The sequence below is a fragment of the Drosophila gunungcola genome (assembly GCF_025200985.1).
Source record: "Drosophila gunungcola strain Sukarami chromosome 2R unlocalized genomic scaffold, Dgunungcola_SK_2 000015F, whole genome shotgun sequence".
NCBI lineage: Eukaryota > Metazoa > Arthropoda > Insecta > Diptera > Drosophilidae > Drosophila > Drosophila gunungcola.
The window spans coordinates 1,146,801-1,165,846 of NW_026453172.1; the positions used below are offsets into that span (position 1 = coordinate 1,146,801).

At 35.6% G+C, this 19,046-nt stretch overlaps 1 protein-coding gene across 12 annotated transcripts in view; it reads right to left on the minus strand.

The window, feature by feature from the left end:
• LOC128256335 (nipped-B protein) overlaps positions 1 to 19,046 on the minus strand; it is a 215,936-nt gene that overhangs the window by 155,938 nt on the left and 40,952 nt on the right. For all 12 annotated transcript variants that reach the window (XM_052986636.1, XM_052986627.1, XM_052986634.1 and 9 more), the window contains exon 8: positions 5,322 to 5,500. In XM_052986636.1, coding sequence (XP_052842596.1) covers positions 5,322 to 5,500 — 179 coding nt within the window. The remainder of the gene's footprint in view (positions 1 to 5,321; positions 5,501 to 19,046) is intronic.

Sequence of the window (19,046 nt, forward strand, 5' to 3'; positions counted from 1 at the left end):
TGCTACCACATCTAATAACCTTTCTCTCAATGATATTTTTATCCATGCATTCAATTACAATTCTTACTAACACTTTCATTGTTTCGCGTTCACAGGCATATTCTAATTGCAGACATTTTTAAAATGTACTGCCAATTTATAGCTCACCCAACAATGCCAAAATTCAGTTGATATTGAAAAGCACTATTTAGCATCCACTGGAAACGTATCAGCTTTATACGGGAACATGCATACTTGGCCTAAAGTAGTCTTCTATTCATTGCTCAACGGAGCCAAGAGCACCTGTTGGTGCATCAGTACTTTTCGAAGATATGTACGTCGCCCACCTACTCACATGTGCAGATTCAATGGAAGAGCTACAGGAAGGATTTGAGAAGCTACTACAATTTATTCTCAGACTGGATTGGAACTTGCAAAATGGAATGCAAGTCACTAAATGGAAACAATTATTGAATTCCACATTAAACCGGTTGAAGAGGATGTGACGAAGGCCCTCGGCATGTCCTGGAAGCCACAACCTTACATATTTTGTTTTAAATGCATACTGCCATCGGGATGAGAAATTACCAAACGAGCTTGTCTATACGATCTAATTGGCTTACTAAGCCCATTTCCGTTCGCTGCAAAACCTTTGCACATCTAAATTCTGCAAGGAATTATAACTGGAATACAAAAGAACAAAACAAAAATGCGTACGACTGTTGTATTTATCTGTGCACACAGGTCGACGGCAAGTACATCATACACTCTCATTACCGATACTGGTGCTGTGTCGGGCGGTTTTGCTGTGCAATATATATATATATATGGCACAAAATTAAGCACATGCACGGAGATCATTATACGATCAATAAACGACTTGACTTGGTTTTACCCTAGAAACGCTAAGAAGCTTTAAAAGGGTGTTAAACTAAACTTTTATTTTCACGAGATACATCACAGATATTTAATTAAGTCGTTGGATTTGGATATAATTAAATCGATGTAAATTAAATGGTATAAAAAACATGCCATTGGACACCCGGCTAGCGGGCCCGAGTTTTGTCGAAAAGTTCGTCTTTTAGTTTGAGAAAATTAATAAATTAAGTATGGGGCCCTTTTTTACGTGCATTAAGTTAATTTATGCCAACACTTCAAAGAATGTTATAGCACAGTTTATTTTTGTCATATGAAGACTTTGCAGATCAAAGTACGTGTGGAGCCTTCGGAATTGATTATCATAACAATTACAGAATATTATTTCGCTTGATTTCCTACTTATTTCTTTAATATAGACAAAAAACTTTAAGGAATAAGGAATTTTTTCTTAATTTGATACTTTTCTGTTCAAGTATTTTCGGTTACCCTCGTGAAATGAATAGATTAAAAGCTAATTATTTGATCAATTAACTACCAATTTCACGCGCCTATTACGCACTGTTTTGCCTTTGTTTTCGAGAATTATGGCTTCTAATGCAACCCAAAAGTATGCTGCATCCCTCATATCTTCTCATACGAGAACTTAAATACATACAACTCAACGAAGGGCATTTTTAAAATTTAAAATTTTTATTGTTTTTTGATGATGTAGAATGCAAAGATGCAAACATTTCTGTAAAAATCGGTTAAAAACCATATTTTGCAATCTAATCCAAAATTTACCAATTATGTGGTCAAGCCATTGTTTTTATTGTGAGACAAAAATGGATTTTTCCTTCGGAAGAATCATAGATATTGGTTAAAAGTTTTGTATTTATTAAAAATAAATGTTTATCGAATACAGTAAAGGCAAAATCTTTTCATAACATTACACGTTGGCTTCGTAATGGTCCCACATAGAGACACCGCATTTTTTGTGCCAATTAGTTGATATTATTATTAGCTGTATATAAAATGGAGCGAATCCGTGTCCTACTTTTTTTTCTAAAAATGCCTCGACTATTATCCACCCAGCTAATTAATTTCAAAATAATAAATATTCCAACTGAATATAATATTTAAACTAATATTTTGGGCGACTCCAAAATAACAATAATTCTCCGATTTAGAGTCTTAGAGTGCCTTGATTTGTCACCGTTAGTTGGCGAGCCCCATGCTGAAATAAATTTGCGCTGCAAGGGAATAACTAGAATCTACATTAAAAATCTCAACTGTATAACTTCAAACTCTATAGCTTCATACGAACATACAGACGGACATGGATAAATGGACTCGGGTATTGATCCTGATCTAAAATATCTTTTTTAATAGGGTCGGAAACGCTTTTTTCTACCCGTTACATTCTTTTCAATGAATACAATATACCATTTTACTTTACTAGTAACGGGAATTAAAACAGTGAAGACAATTTTTTCATTTTCGTTCCTATAGCAACTATGGAATATAGTAGTCCAATCGGTAAGAAATTTTAACATGATTAAAAACAAGAAGGAACGCTATAGTCGTATAAGACATTCGTAAGTCAGCTAACATGTTTCAAATTATAATAATAGAAAATTCGTAAGCGCTGAAATTCGTAAGCGCCAATATTACTTATGTATGCACACACAGACACGAAAGACCTCTTTATTTGCAGACAACATAGTGGCGAGACTCGCAGCCGTTTGGTTGGAGCTCGACCGATTAACGAGCGTCATATTTGAGTTTATTGATTCTGAAGGTTATGTCGAGCCCAGATGCTTTATGCCCAGATAAAAGAGGCTAGTGCAACAACTACAATGAAGCTTGAAGATCGTGACGAAATTAGCAGCGAAGCAATCCAAAACCTGCTTTTAAAGGCATTACAGCAACAACAAAAACTTAAAATGAGAGGTGTAGATTAAAACCTTTTGTGGCTTATATAAGAAATGGTTCAAGAATTTGTATAAAATGCAATCCATTTCAAGGTCTAACCAGGTTTGGCGAAAACAAATAAGGAGCTGGAAGACCATTAAATTCAACGGGACTGAGCTTTAAATCTGCAAATCAGATTAGCATACACTGTACAATTGGGCTTTCAGTAGACATGTTTGTGTTTTCCCTAAGTATCAATTACCATAGATTTTGAGGAGATGGATTTATGTAATGTAAAACTGTTGTAACGGCATGTGCTTCAAGATATTATGTGCATGCCGAAAGATAGAAACGACTGAGGTGCTTAGCATTCAGTGGCATCCCATTTCTGACACATCGATGTGCAATGTCAGTCTGATCATAGTACACAAGGTCAGGTATTGTTAAATGTCCTTTCGATTTTCGATCCACTCGGTCTACTAGCTAGTCGTTGTAGAATTCAAGACATTGTTCCAAGAATTATGTCTGCTTGACCTGAGTTGGGACTCACCCTTACCTGATCATTTAGTGGAACGGAAGCTTTGGGGAGTTCGCTCTTGCAGCAAAGACACGAGTGAGCAAAACTGAGCAAAAAAGCGAGGCTTAAATGTATACAACATAATTTTAACCATTTAAAGGTAACAACTGAAACACTTTAAACGTTAAAATTAGAGGGATAAACACAATATAATAAACAAAACAATAAAATTTGAATTTAAAGTTAAAAAAGCAGTGTGACTGTGAACTTATTACCAAAAAAAATCTCAAGCATTTTCGATTTAGTTGTCTCTGTCTCTGATCTTCAATAAATTCGTCAATGAATCATCCCCAAATCAACCGATTTCATTGCCCTGGAATTTGATAACCGACACTTTAGGTGACTAGAAGGGATCAGATCAGATCAGTACAAGATTTTCTGAAGTGGACAAATCCAGGATCATAAGAACCCGTCGAAAGTAAAACTATTTTAATACTACTTAAATTGCGTGACCTTCAACAACCTGATCATGGAAGTCTGTTTCGTTGACAAGAATACTCGAATAGCCTGGAAGCTCCTACCCAATATGTCCTGGATCCCTAGATCCACAGAAAAGGGAAAAAAAGATTTTACCATACTCATTCGAATGCTGCAGCCAAAACCACTATCAACAGCACTAAAAAAAACCATATACCAATAATAATAAATGAGCAAAGATATTGGTGCATTTTTTAAAAGCTAATGAATAAACAAATGTGACCAAAAATAACATAAAGAGAAGGAGTGCAGAGAGGATTTGAGGATTGTGTTTTTTTGTGTTAAGTTTAATTGTGAATGACTTAAGAACAACCGCCTATATTAAGCCGCCGTAATATTTAGTCCTCTAAAGCCCAGGATCCAGGGATCAAGATATCATCGCCGGATAAATGGGGTACGTTTATCGGAACATAAGTTCCATTTATATTGATATTTATATATGTGTAGCAGAGTTAATCAAAATAATAATATTTTACTTCAAAACACATGTTACTTTACAGGAGTAATATTTTTTGGTAAATTTTTATAATATTACAAGAATAAATCAATATAAAATCTTACATTTATTTTACTATTTTATTTGTTTATATAAAATAATATTTTTTATTAAACTTTATCATATTTTCATGTATTTGCAATTTTAAATTATGTTAGAAGTATTTACTCCAAATGTTTTATATTAAAATATCTTTTTATTTTTGAAATCCGTATTATAAACACGCGTAAATTTTTCTCACAAATCCACTTAAACTGCAACCCAAATTTAAACAGGACTTGGTAGACATTAATTCAAAGGGGGTGCTAACGCAACAGTGGAATAGGTCAAGAAAATTACATAATTTCTGAAGGACAACCTCGACAATAGGGGATCGTATTGCGCGGCCCGCGACGATCCATTGGTACACAAACAAGGGACTAAGCAACAGCTAAGCCTGCTGAGCAGTGTGGAGTGATGACCGACTGACTCTCACATTCATTGACTTTTAGCAGGCACTTTTAATATTTATTCTTGTTATGTTGGAGAGGGAAGAAGCTACCAAGAACCAAACCCCTATATCCGGCGAGTTCAGGTGCCTGACCATCGGACACTTTTACCTCGGCCCAAGTTCCTTCAGGACTAGGGCACTAATATGCCCACATATCACGTATCCTAGAGCTGATAGCTTGGAGCGCTCAAAATTAAATTGAGAGCATCAGCTTGAGAGATAGCCTGTCCGAAGTTTAACGGATGCTTAATTTTAAATTTTCAGACTGTAATTTTAGTTGAATTTATATATACTTTAAGAGCGTTCCCTCTTTATTCTTATTTCTACGAAGCACGTCAATTTTTAGAACGAATCTGACAGCAGGAAGAAGAATTTTACCAGCGTGTATGGGGTTAAAAAAATGTTTGTAATTATAGACAACCTGGTTTGTTTGTGATAAGTGTTTTTTTTTTAACAAAATGTAATATCGAAAAAAAAAAATTCTTGCTTAAAATCAATCCTCTAAATATATTAGTAAACAATATATTTACCGGTCCAGCAAAATAATTCCTGGCTAAGTAAACGTTGCGCATTGCGTAATTAATAAGCAGGGTCAATTTGTTTTTCGGTATGGAGTCTAAAGCGTGCTTAGCTTTTAACTTGGCAACATCAATGCTCATTGTGTTCAGCAGTTTTGGTGAAATACACTCAATGTTTTCGTCGACATCTTCTGTAAAAAATAAAAATAATGAACAAATATTAATATTTTAGGGTTAAAAATATTTTTAAGGGTGAGGATCTGAAGACACTTCGACAGCCTCTGATGATTCCACTTGGGGTTGAGTAACAGCTCTTTGATCGTTTGAGTTTGATTCTGATTTTATTAAATAAACTTAACGGTATTTATAGGAAATTGACCTGTACAAAAGTAGGTGGAAAGAGAAATAGATATAAATCGTATTTAACTATAGACAGAATTCATTGGAACCATTAGCTATTGCCCGATATATGAAATCGTGGAGTGGTTTTATTTCGGCGAACTGCTCATGGTTTGGCTGACCTAATGACTGTTTTGATGACTAATAATAATTGCGATAACAATTTAAATATGTAGGCCAGAGTGTCTTAACAGAGATCGACATCTTGTACTGGGTGGCTCATCTAGCAGTTGAATTTAAAAAGGAAAACCACTTCATTCATATTCCATAAAAATGCTCATCTTCAACAATTGCTACATAAAAAGAAAACAAATTTTGCTAAACATCAACCCGTTTTTAGAGACATTTTAATTTTTCAATCGGTTTTGAGTATACCTGCATTTTGGCTTGATCGGGAAAATATCCCGTACTGTACAAACAAGTGACCCAACGAAACCAAGCACGAGCTTGTTAGGCGCGGGCCTTATTAGCATAGTGGGCAGTTATCGAGTTCGCGAGGAAAACACAAATAACATAATTTAGAGACATTTATAAAAAAACTAAAACTAAGTACGAGGCAAATATGTTACTACTGTAGTTTTTCAGACAGGGATAGAGGTTGAAATGCAAATTTGGTTATATAGATTATTATAATTGTTGTTGGATTTAGCGACCTTGTATTTTTGTATACATAAATCGAAGTGAAAAACTCGAGGTCATAGTAGGTTATAAATCTTAATAATGATCTACCCGGAAGTACCCTCTGAGTTCTTCCAGACCTCCGCTTAACAAAAACATCTCGATACGTGAGAAACACAAATGATGCGAATGAGAAGTAATAATGCGCTCAAATGAGTTAGGTATTGAAGACAATTTAGCAATACCTCTATAATTTAAATCTTTCCAGATAGTTTGAAAAACTGATTATCGAAGAGACTGCCCCAACCCACCTCGTGACTTCTGTTGGGATTGTGGCCGAGTAGGAGTTTTACCTAGAGACTGCAGTCGTCAGAATGCCTCGGGAAACGGAGGACGACTCCGGCGGAGACGAACGGAGCGACAACGTGAAGACGCTTTGGCGAGCCCCGGTCACGTTTGCGGGTACTGCGATACTCTTACCTATGTTGGTGATGCCCATGATTCTGGATCGAGTAAAACTTGGGATGGGCTTCTTTAAATCAGAGGGGACTCCTGTGCCATGTGGAAGAGCCACCATCGACTTGCAATCCGAACCCCGAGCGGAGACCCTTTATAGCCAGGTCGTATACGTGCGTGCGACTACCGACAGTTGAACGCACACTCGGTTCCCGATGCCTATTCGGTCCCGAGAAACAATCACACCCTGGAGAAGTTACGTCACGCCCGTTACATCTCCACGTTGGATTTAAAAACACGGCTATAGTCAAATATGTAGAGACATTTATAAAAAAAAAACTAAAACTAAGTACGGCGCAAATATGTTATAACTGTAGTTTTTAAGTCAGTGATGGAGGTTAAAATTCAATTTTGAATTCATAAATTATTATAATTGTATACATAAATCGAAGTTAAAAACTCGAGGTTATAGTTGGTTATAAATCTTTATAATAAAACTTTTGATAACTTTCATCACACGATGAATCTCTGGATACAACGGCTGAACGGCGAAAACTTCTCTTAGGCTCAGATCAGAAGCTTTTCAATTTTTGGCGTTTGCCATAGTCTTCTGGCTATTGAGCTTAGATGCAGCTTTTGCCGTTAAAGCTTCTATAGTGTGTGAAAGTTAAATGCAATTCCTGTTTGAAAGCGATCTGCTTTCCGATATAAAGGCTCGAATGTAAATTTGGAAATTGTACGCAATTTATATGCATTTGCATAAAAACCATCGCTTCGACGAGCGTGCTCGAAGTCCCTTAGATGAAAACTTTCTGTTATTACCGGGGAAAAATACAATTTGACCTGTTTAAATTGTGAGGGCCAACTGAATTTTGACAAGAATCCGCACTATAGGTAGTTTGGAAGAACTTGGCAAATAAATCAACAATTTTAAATTCTGTAGGCGCCTCAATTGAGTTGAATCGTACTGATGAAGGCAAGGCGGAGTTTTTTTCGTTAGACATTTACAAAGTTATAAAATTGCTTCGGATTATTTGAAAATTGAAAAATATAGAATAGCATTGACTGTTAAGAATATTAAAATCCAATCGACCAACCACATATTTTGAAAAATCCGAAATCCGGCTTGCCCGCCATTTTGTACTTTTTGTAAGTGTTTGTTTTTTGGTTTTTAAGTCTTTAAAGCTTTTGTGGAAACGACGAAGGTCCTTTATGTCTTGGAGGAAGACTATCAGGCAAGACAATGACACTTTCCATATCAATGCAATTGCATAAGTTTCAGTTTTATTCGGAAATCAAGAAGTTTAGCTTATTCAAGTCGCACTTACGGAAGCATTTCGTTTTAGTTTCACAAACTAAATGGGAATAGGTATTACAGCAGGGCATGATCCGACAAAGACAGAGAGGACCAAGATATATCTGGAAGATAAAAATCTCCCAAAACAATCAAATGATCCCTGTGGGAAAGTAGAGATAGAACAGATGAATGAAGAATGATGTTCATAAATTCAAATATCAGACTAAGGGGGGATATAAGAACAGGTTACAAAAATAGATAAGGCATGTAAGAAACTTGTACACTAACAAAATCTATTTCATAGGGGTAATCAGGCTAAATTATTTCCGATAATAAGCAATTAGCACAGCACCTCCAAACGATAAACGCGATCGGTTCTATAAGTGTTGAAGTTGTTTGGAAAAACTTCGGAGTTGAAAATCTCCGGTTTCAGCCAAATTTCTGTGAAGACTCAAATATATGTTCATTCAAGGCAGAAGAGTCAGCAAACAGCCCAGGGAACTTCATATTGAGTCCACTGACATTTTGATGGACTAGAAATATAGAAGTGCTCAGTTCTTTTGGAACAGACTCTAAAATCGGATGCCGGTTATAATTTCTTTGTCTGTTTTCTTTAATTATTAGTTCATCATCAGACCAAAAACTTTTATTAAAAGCTTGTGGAGGACAGATATTTTAAAGGAAATTTAATTGTTCAAAAAATGTAAAATTGTTCAACTGTAATGTTTGGATATGGGTATTTTTCTTGAATAAACTCCATAACATCATCAGAATTGGTTTCGGGGATAAATCGATAAACAAATAATTATTTCCTATGGGGAACAACACAAAAGTTTCTTTTCACCACCACTAACACCTTAAACACATTGAACATTTTTACTCCGACTTTCTGAGGAAAATCGTACTTCATAGCACGCAGTACCATTAGGAACAGCTGGCTGCTCTACAACTTTTTCAGTGACGGGGGCTGATGAGCTAGGTGCCGGTATAGACTCATTACAAGTATTTAAAATTGGAATTGGGGCAGATTCCTTTTCTGAAACCGAATTTAAAGAAGCGCCAGTTCTAACGGGATCAGTTTTTTTACGCTTAGGTTACTCATTTAGCAGTTTTTTACTACTAAACTGTTCACTTACCGCGGTAAACCCTTCAGTGAGTTGTTATAATACTCCAAAAAGATTCTTAAAACCGTCACGAGTCTGCCTCATAAAGCCAATCTTATCATTTCCTTGCAGGACTCACATGAACACTTGAACCCAGACCGCAGGTCAATGTAATCTCTTACTCTGCCAACATATCCTGCATATTTTGCATGCATGTTTGTATCGCAGAGCCAGCAGGAGATAAATATATCTTTTGATGTAGATGGAAGCTGGCAACCTTTTTTGGCACAGGTAGCAGACATAATTATGAAATATTTGTTTCATTTATAGTAATTAAAGAAGCGATAATGTAATTTATTACGGAAAAAAAATAAAATAATAAATAAACACCTCAGTCAATTTGACACTGAGATTATAAACAAAAAAACACAAAAGCAAAAGAAACGTGTGTAAATGCAAAAGCAGCGACTGAGCGTGGCTTGTGAAACACTAAACACTATGTACGTACACAGTTAGATAAGGTGCAAACAGTAGAGCGGGAAGAAGAGAGAGTAAAATGTTACAGAGAATTACTCGTGCAACGTAACAAAAATAAAACACTAGGAGCACTGGCAAAGCATGCACAAGAGAATGAAATTACAATAACAATACACACCGATTAGACAATTTAAAATAAAATCAATAAAACTCTTATAGTCAGTACAGATTGTTAAGAAAAGCATTGTACCAAACACACATAATGTAGTTTAGCCAAGCTTGGTTAGCTGAAAAACACCAGTACTTTCAAAAATTAATCAGAACTTAACAAAATCACAGAGCACAAGATAAGCCCAACCGATCACAAGCACCGCTAAATCCACTACGATTATGAAGAGTTTCTAGTCTCAGAATGAGCAAATCATTTTCTGGTTTTTAGTCTTTTTGGTAGTTATATTTATACCCTTGCAGAGGGTATTAAAATTTCAATCAGAAGTTTGCAAAGCAGTGAAGGAGACATGTCCGACCCTATAAAACATATATAATCTTAATAAGCACACCTACTAGAGTCGATCTAGCCATGTCCGTCTGTCCGTCCGTGTTTCAGTTCTAGAGCTAACTGCACAAAACTTCCAAAACTGCAAAATTTGGAACGAGTCGGATCGAACGGCTATATCATATAACTCCAATCGGAACTATTACAAAAATTAATGAAAGAAATCGGAAATTTGCAGTTTTTTTTTTTTTTTCTTCGACAAATATTAATGGTTGAATATTTCAGAATTATAACATATAGATCCAAACTACAGAGAATGAGACAATTCTCACTGCTAGGAACTCCTATGGAAACTAGCCGAGAGGTTAAATATCTAGGAATCACCTTGGATAGTAAGCTGAACTTCGCTTCCCATGTCCAAAAGACATTGGAAAAGTGTTACAGATCACTCTATACCTGTCGAAAAATTGCTGGGAAATCCTGGGGAACCAGGCCTCAGATAATACGATGGCTATACTTAATGATCGTGAGACCAATCCTCACATACGGAGCACTTGCATGGGGTAAACGAGCTAAGCTCACCAGCATGCAAAACCAGCTAGGAAAGCTGCAAAGACTTGCCTGCGTATGCATGACAGGGGCAATGAGGACCTGTCCTACAACTGCCTTAGAAGTTCTGATGGAGCTAACACCACTCCACTGTGTAATTGAAATTCAACGCATAGCTACACTCCTGAGAATAAGCACTGAGCACATTCTAAATAACAGGGATGCGACAAATCTGTTAGGTGAGGTGCACCTAATACTCCACCCTAGGGATGAAATGACAGCCGAATTAATCTTCGAGCAGAACTTCACAGCACACCTAGGCAATAAGAAAGATTGGACCACATTGTCTGAAGTGCACCCTATGGCTTAACACACCATAGCATGGTACACAGATGGATCCCTGACACAACAAGGCACGGGCCTTGGAGTGGTAGGGCCTCGCATAAAATACCACGAATCCCCTGGCCAATATACCAGCATATTCCAGGCTGAGGTATGTGCCATTGGACGTTGTGCAGAGCTCAACATACAGCGTGGATACAAGGAAAAGGACATATCGATCCTTTCGGACAGCCGAGCAGCATAGTAACCAAATCACCTCGAAGCTAGTCCTAGAGGTGAAGAGTAAGCTAAATATATTGGGCAGCCGAAACAGGCTGGCCCTCAGATGGATTCCGGGACATAAGGATATATCCGGAAATGAACCTGCCGATAGAATAGCAAAACTAGGAGGTGAACAGCCCCTGATAGGACCAGAGCCCTATTGTACCTTAGGAAAGAGGAAGGCGCCATGAGGCAAGAACACTGGAGGAATACCCCAGGCCTAAAGCAAGCCAAAACTCAAATGAATAACTACAACAAGAAGAGGTTCAAGGAACTTATTCAACAAGGGAAAAATTCACTTAGGATCGTTTCCGGATTACTAATTGGGCACTGTAGACTGAAAAGTCACCTAGGTAAGATGGGAATAACCAGCAGTAGAACTTCCGATTCTGAGACATAGAGGACAAAACCTCTAAACACATCATCGCAGACTGTCCGGCATTAGCATGTATAAGATCTTAGGAACCAGAACTCTTACACCTGAGCTCCTAGGAAGAATCAACCCACTAAAACTCCTCGACTTTATTCGAGGAAGTGGGTTGATATCTGAGCTGTAGGCTCTGAATGGGGGTACAATAGATCTTACAGGTCGCGACCTAAACACCCCGATACTAATAATAATAATAATGTTTGGAGGTGGGTATTTTTCACGAATAAACTTCATAACATTACTACTCATCTAGCAGTTCTCATCTAACTATTCCAGCAGAGGATAAATATATCTTTTGGTGAAGATTGAAGCCATTTACCACAAATGAAGTTAACTCCAAAAATCGAATGGTGGTGATCACTGTTTCATAAATTCGTGTTGACACGGAGAAACATATATATTTTCAAAAGGCTGTGGAATAGCCAAAATCCAAGATATACCTCTATAGTTCTTGGCATACAGTTTATTACCTTTCATATGTTTTATACTACTAAACTGTTCACTAAACGCGTTGAGTTGTATTAATACTCCAAAAAGATTCTTAAAACCGACACGAGTCTGACTCAGAAAGCCACACATCTCAAGTTTAATATCCCTGCACATGACCATTTGAGCCCAGTTCGCAGGTCAATGTAATTTCTAACTCTGCCAGCAAATTTTTCATGCACGATTGTATAGAAGAGCCAGCAGATGATAAATATATCATTTGATGTACAGGGTTGCCCATATGACGGACCCATCTGACGACGCCATAACTTTTGACAGAGATGCCAGATCGCTTAATGACATACCGCGTTTGAAGCGTCAGTCCAAGCAGATTTTTACCATGGAACAATACACGCCACGCGAGAGTCATCGAAATGGCCGAAGATGACGATCAATTTTGGAACAAAATTATCATGTCCGATGAAGCCCATTTCACATTGAATGGGACCGTAAATAAGCAAAAAAAAGCCACCGCGTTCGCCCGATTTGACGCCGCCTGACTTCTTCTTGTGGGGATATTTGAAGTCAAAGGTTTACGTTAACAAGCCAAGGAGCCTAGAAGAGCTCAAGGACAACATTCGTGAAGAAATAGCCGCTATTCCGGCCGAAATGTTGGCGAAAACGATGGAAAATGCTGCAAAAAGGGCACAATACGCCATCAACGCCAGAGGCGACCATTTAAAAGATATCATATTCAAAAATTGATGTAAACAAATCTACTTGGAACAAATTAAATGATTAAGATTGCCAACCGCCAAATTTTTATTTTTTTCTTTAATTTAAAAAAAAAAAACATGGGTCCGTCGAATATGGGCAACCCTGTAGATGGAAGCTAACCAGAATAGTTGTTTTATATATAGTAAGTAGAGAAGCGATAATGTAATTTATTACGCAAACAAAATAAAATAATAGAAAAATACCTCAGTCAATTCGACACTGGGATGAAATGAATACACAAAATTTATAAACACAAAAGTGAAAGAAACGCGTGCAAATGCAAAAGCGGGAGAGCGGGAGAGAAAAAATTGTCTGTCGACTGAGTGTGGCTTGTGAAACACCAACAACTTTGAAGGTACACAGTTAGAGAAGGCGCCGGAAGTAGAGCGGGAGGGAGAGAATAAAATATTACAGAGTTACTTGTGCAATGTTCCAAAAGCAACACCAAGAGCATTGGCAAGTATATGAAAAGACTAGTTCCAAACACATACAATGCAGTTAAGCTAATCTTGGTTAAGAAAAAACACCAGTACTTTCAGAAATTAATCAGAACTTGACTAAATCACAGAGCACAAGATAAACACAACCGATCTCAAGCGACGAAAAATATATAAATAATTTTTTTTTTGGAAATCTATGTTAAAGAATTGCTTTTTTTTAGTAGGTATATGTTGGGCACTACAATATTTAAGTAGACTTTGAAGTGTTTCCCCCTGTTGCCCTCAGGTGAAGTGTACATCATGTTATTTATAAATATTTTTAGATTATAACATTTACTTAAGAAGAAGGAGCAAACAATATTTTTAAGAAGCTTGCGTTGTTTTGGCACATCGTTAAGCGGAAACAATCAACAGTTTTGAGAAAATATTTTAAGGGAGTCAACTATTTCATTATTAAATGAAATAATTTACAAAGTACATGATTTTTTATTTTTGTTGGTATTCTACCTAAAATATATATAGTGACATATCCATAATCCCATATAACTCTTATGCACATGTCCACACGCCTACACACACATACACCCTTAGTACCCGAATCAGCCAATACCTAATTGCAAATGTACCCAAGCCTTAGACTAAACATCCAGAACGAATCAGCCGATATCTAATTGCAAATGTACCCAAGACTTAGACTAAACATCCAGAACGAATCAAATTACGTTATCAGTTCGTTCCCACACTTTCGGATCCCAATAGAAAATTACCATGCGAGCAAAACCCCAAGATTCTAGACTAAACAATCGGATTGAATGGCTGGTGCATTATCAATCAACAGCCCAAAGGGCAATTAGAAAACTCCCTCAATTAACGCCAACTCCACTCTTAGAAAGCTCTAAAGCTCAAAACCGAGGTATGATCGTCAAAGTTTAAGTTAAGAAGCAAGTTCAGTTTGAGACCTAAAACAATTAGGACGTGTTCTTCCAAATAATAGTTGTACTAGTTAATAAATAAAGGACAATATTAAAGTTTTTTTTATGTAAAACTTATTGTACGAATATTTAATTGGCGCAGGACTTCAAGTGAAAAAGTTAAAACGTCGGTTTAAACTAGTCTTAGGGATTATACTACACAACTAGTATATCCTGACCAGTACGAATAAATCAGAAATCGTTTAAAAACACAAGTGAAATCCACAAACCAGTAAACCAGTGAAAAAATCCAATTCGGTCAATACCACTAAAATTTAAAGTGAAATATTTAAAAACCTCATAAAAACATAAAAATCCAATTCGGTCAATATCGCTTAACTTTAACAAAACCAGAATGGCAAACCCAATCCAATTATCGGAGATCCATTTGAACCAACTAATTGGTCAAATTAAAGAGTTGCCCTACTTCGATGGCAATCCCGCCGACCTAGGTGGTTACATTGGGCGTGTTGAATACCTACTACAGCTATATCCAACTCAGGATGCCCGACAAGTTCACATAATTATGGAGCCATCGAACGGACCATCGTGGACACCGCCAAAGCCGTCATTTCCGAAGAAAAAACTGTGAACGAACACACACATAGTTGTCCACAAAAGCAGCCCTAATCCGAGCATTCAAGGATCACAGACCTTATGAAGACCTCGTAGCTATCATCCATCAGACGACCTACAAAGAAAGCATCAGTAAGTTCGTAGACGAACTAAAGAAAAAATCTGCAAATATAATTAATAAGTTAGAATTAGAAACAGAACCCACAGACAAAACAATTTACACTGCAGCTTTGAATAAAACTATTAGAAATTGCATAGAAAGGAAACTTCCAGACAGATTATATAATGCTTTATCAAAAAGGGATATTTCCACCATTAATAATTTGAAAGAAACAGCAATGGTGTTAGGACATTGGGATGCGGATCCTTTTGAAAGCTATATACTATCAAAAACACAATGCCAATTTCTACCCAACAACAATTATAATCATTTCAATTCTAATTCAAATTTAAATACAAATTCAAATACAAATTCAACCAATGATCAGTCTTCGTCAAACCAAAATCGCATTCAACAAAAATTTAGAAATTCTCTAGCCCAAGGTAGAGCCCAAAATTCATTAAATTACCAAGCTTCAACATCAAACCATTCTCCAAATGCTCCGATAAAAAGACAAAGAGAAAGTGAGAGCACACAAAATAGAATGGATGTAAATTTTCAGCAAACAGCCTCGGAACCCGAAAATACTACCTTTATGTTAGAGTAGTCAATAAGGGTAAAATTCTTAAAGCCATGGTTTATCCATTAATATAATGAGGGAAAATTTTGGGAACCTCGAAGTCAACGATGAAAATTTAAAAGTTTATACTATAAACGGATCGATGGAATTAAATAAAAGCGTTATGATAAAACCAAGTAAAGTTTGCCCAGTAGAACAAAAATTCTATTTACATAAATTTTCAGACAATTATGATGTTCTAATGGGAAGGGATTATCTTAAAGGTTGTAAAGCTAAAATTAATTTTGAAGATGGAACAGTAACTTTAGGTGAAGATAAATTAACAGTCATGTATGGTGACGATGATAAAAAGGATAAGACCGCAATAAAATGCCTTAATCCTATATCATCAGAAAAGAAAGGTGAAAAAGATAAGACCGCTGTAAAACGCCTTAATCTCAAATCACCAAAGAAGGAATAGATTGAAGAGGATGAGACCGCAGAAAAATGCCTCAATCCACCCTCATCTGAGGATCAATCTTTTACTTTCGCCATTGAAAACGAACTTCGGGAATGCAATGAATTTAGATAAGAGCATTTAAACGAAGAGGAAAAAGAATGTTTGAAAAAAGTCTTATTTGAATATAATGACATTCAGTACAACGAAGGTGAAAATCTGACTTTCACAAGTACGATCAAACATTCTATCCAAACCAAACATGAAGACCCTATTTATAAGAAACCTTATAAGTACCCTCAATCATTCGATGATGAAGTCAATAAACAAATGAACGAAATGATAGATCAGGGAATAATTCGTAAATCGAAATCTCCTTACTGTTCACCTATCTGGATGGCCCCTAAGAAAACTGACGCTTCAGGGAAACCAAAGTTCAGAGTAGTAATAGACTACAGAAGTTTAAATGAAATAACAATTAATGACAAATTCCCAATACCTAGAATGGATGAAATATTAGATAAATTGGGAAGATGTCAATATTTCACTACAATTGATTTAGCTAAAGGATTCCATCAAATTCAAATGGACCCTGAATCAATTGCCAAAACAGCATTCTCCACAAAGAATGGTCATTAAGAATATACACGTATGCCATTCGGACTTAAAAACGCACGCGCCACCTTCCAAAGATGTATGAACAATTTACTAGAAGACTTAATTTATAGGGATTGTTTAGTTTACTTAGATGATATAATAATTTTTTCCACTTCATTGGAAGAACATATTTTATCATTGAGAAAAGTATTTGAAAGACTTCGGAATGCAAATTTAAAATTACAACTAGATAAATGCGAGTTTTTGAGAAAGGAAACAGAATTTCTAGGTCACGTAGTCACCACAACAGGCATAAAACCAAATCCCAAAAAGATTAGTGCAATTATAAATTTTCCTATACCAAAAACACCAAAAGAAATAAAATCATTTTTAGGACTATGTGGATTCTATAGGAAATTTATACCAAACTTTGCAAACGTAGTTAAACCCATGACCATGAAATTGAAAAAAGGTGCCACAATAAACATTAAAGAAAAATCATACATTGATGCATTTGAAAAAATGAAAGTTTTAATCACCTCTGACCCCATATTAATTTATCCCGACTTTGATAAAACATTTTCTTTAACTACAGACGCTAGCAACATAGCTATAGGAGCAGTTCTATCACAAAATCATAAACCAATATGTAATGCTAGCCGAACATTAAATGAACATGAAATTAATTATTCAACAATAGAAAAGGAACTTTTAGCAATTGTATGGGCCACGAAATATTTCAGATCATATCTTTACGGCAGACCTTTTGAAATCTTAAGTGATCATAAACCTTTAGTTTGGTTAAACAATATCAAAGAACCAAATATGAAACTACAAAGACGGAAGATTAAATTAAATGAATTCGATTATCAGATAAAATATTTACAAGGAAAAGAAAATTATGTTGCCGACGCACTATCAAGGGTTAAAATAGAAGAAAATATGTTCGAAGACATCCCCGAATAAAATTTATTAGGAGAAGCTGCAAATAGCATAGATGCAACGGTGCATAGCGCAAATGAAGATAATCAGAATTACATTGCAATCACAGAAAGACCAATCAACTATTATTCTCGACAGATCGAATTTATTAAGGGAAATGAAGGGAAATTAGAGATATACAACATTATTTTCATAAACTAAAAATCAAAATAACTTACATAAACATGTCAAACACCTTCGCAAAAGATATCATCATAGAATATTTGTGCACAAAAAAGAGTGCATTATACTTTCATGATGATTCAGATTTCCTCATATCATTTCCTCAAATCATTTAACAAAAGTAGTAAGATGCACCAAAAAATTAGAAGATATCCTCACTTATGCAGAATTCAAGGAAAAAATATTAAAAAGGCATAAAGACTTATTACATCCGGGAATCGAAATAACAGCTAATTGGTTTAGAGACGAATATTATTTCCCTGACTATCAAAAATTAATACAAAACATAATTAATGAATGTGAAATCTGTAACATCGCAAAAACAGAACATAGGAACACGAATTTAGCTTTCGAAACTAAATATAATACACAAGAAAGAAAAACGAAAAAGATTGACAGAAAAGAGAAACGATATGATTTTGAAATAGACACAAGATTTAGACAATAACCATTAGTAAAGTCGAAAACTACAAACCCATTTAAAAAAAAAAAACAGGAAGTTTGAAGAAAATAGACGATAAACATTTTGAAGAAACTAAAAGAGGTAGAAAGATAACTCACTATAAATCAAAGTTTAAAAAGAAAAAGAAAATTAATAAAAGTAAATACGATAATTCCAGGGAAGCAGAGGGAAACCAAAGAGCACAACAATCTGTTTAAGATTATCACTCTGTCGATAATTTTATTGACTATAACTAAAATGGCAATGGGACAAAACATTGAGATAAATCCGATTAAAGCCCAAAATGGATACCTTGTATTCAAAACCGGGTCAATAGATATTCAAACCAATTTTGAATATCATTATTTAAGCATAAACATAACCAAAACTGAGCAAATATTTGAAAGTCTTTTAAAAGAAGCAAATGAATTTAATGACATTTTACAAATTCGTTATTTAGCAGCAAAACTCAAAAGAGAAATAAATGGAATTAAACTAGCCAAACGTAACAAACGAGGATTATTTAATATTATTGGCACAGCTTACAAATATTTATTCGGAACATTAGATCAAGATGATAAGGAAGAGTTAGAGCAGAAAATAAGTAACCTATCAGAAAATAGCATACAAAACACGGATTTAAATATGATTATTGACGTAATAAATAATGGCATTGAAGTTATTAATAAGTTAAAAGAAGATGATGAAAGGGAGCAACAAGCTAGTGTTTTAATATTTAACTTACAACATTTTACGGAATACATAGAGGATATTGAGTTGGGAATGCAGTTGACGAGACT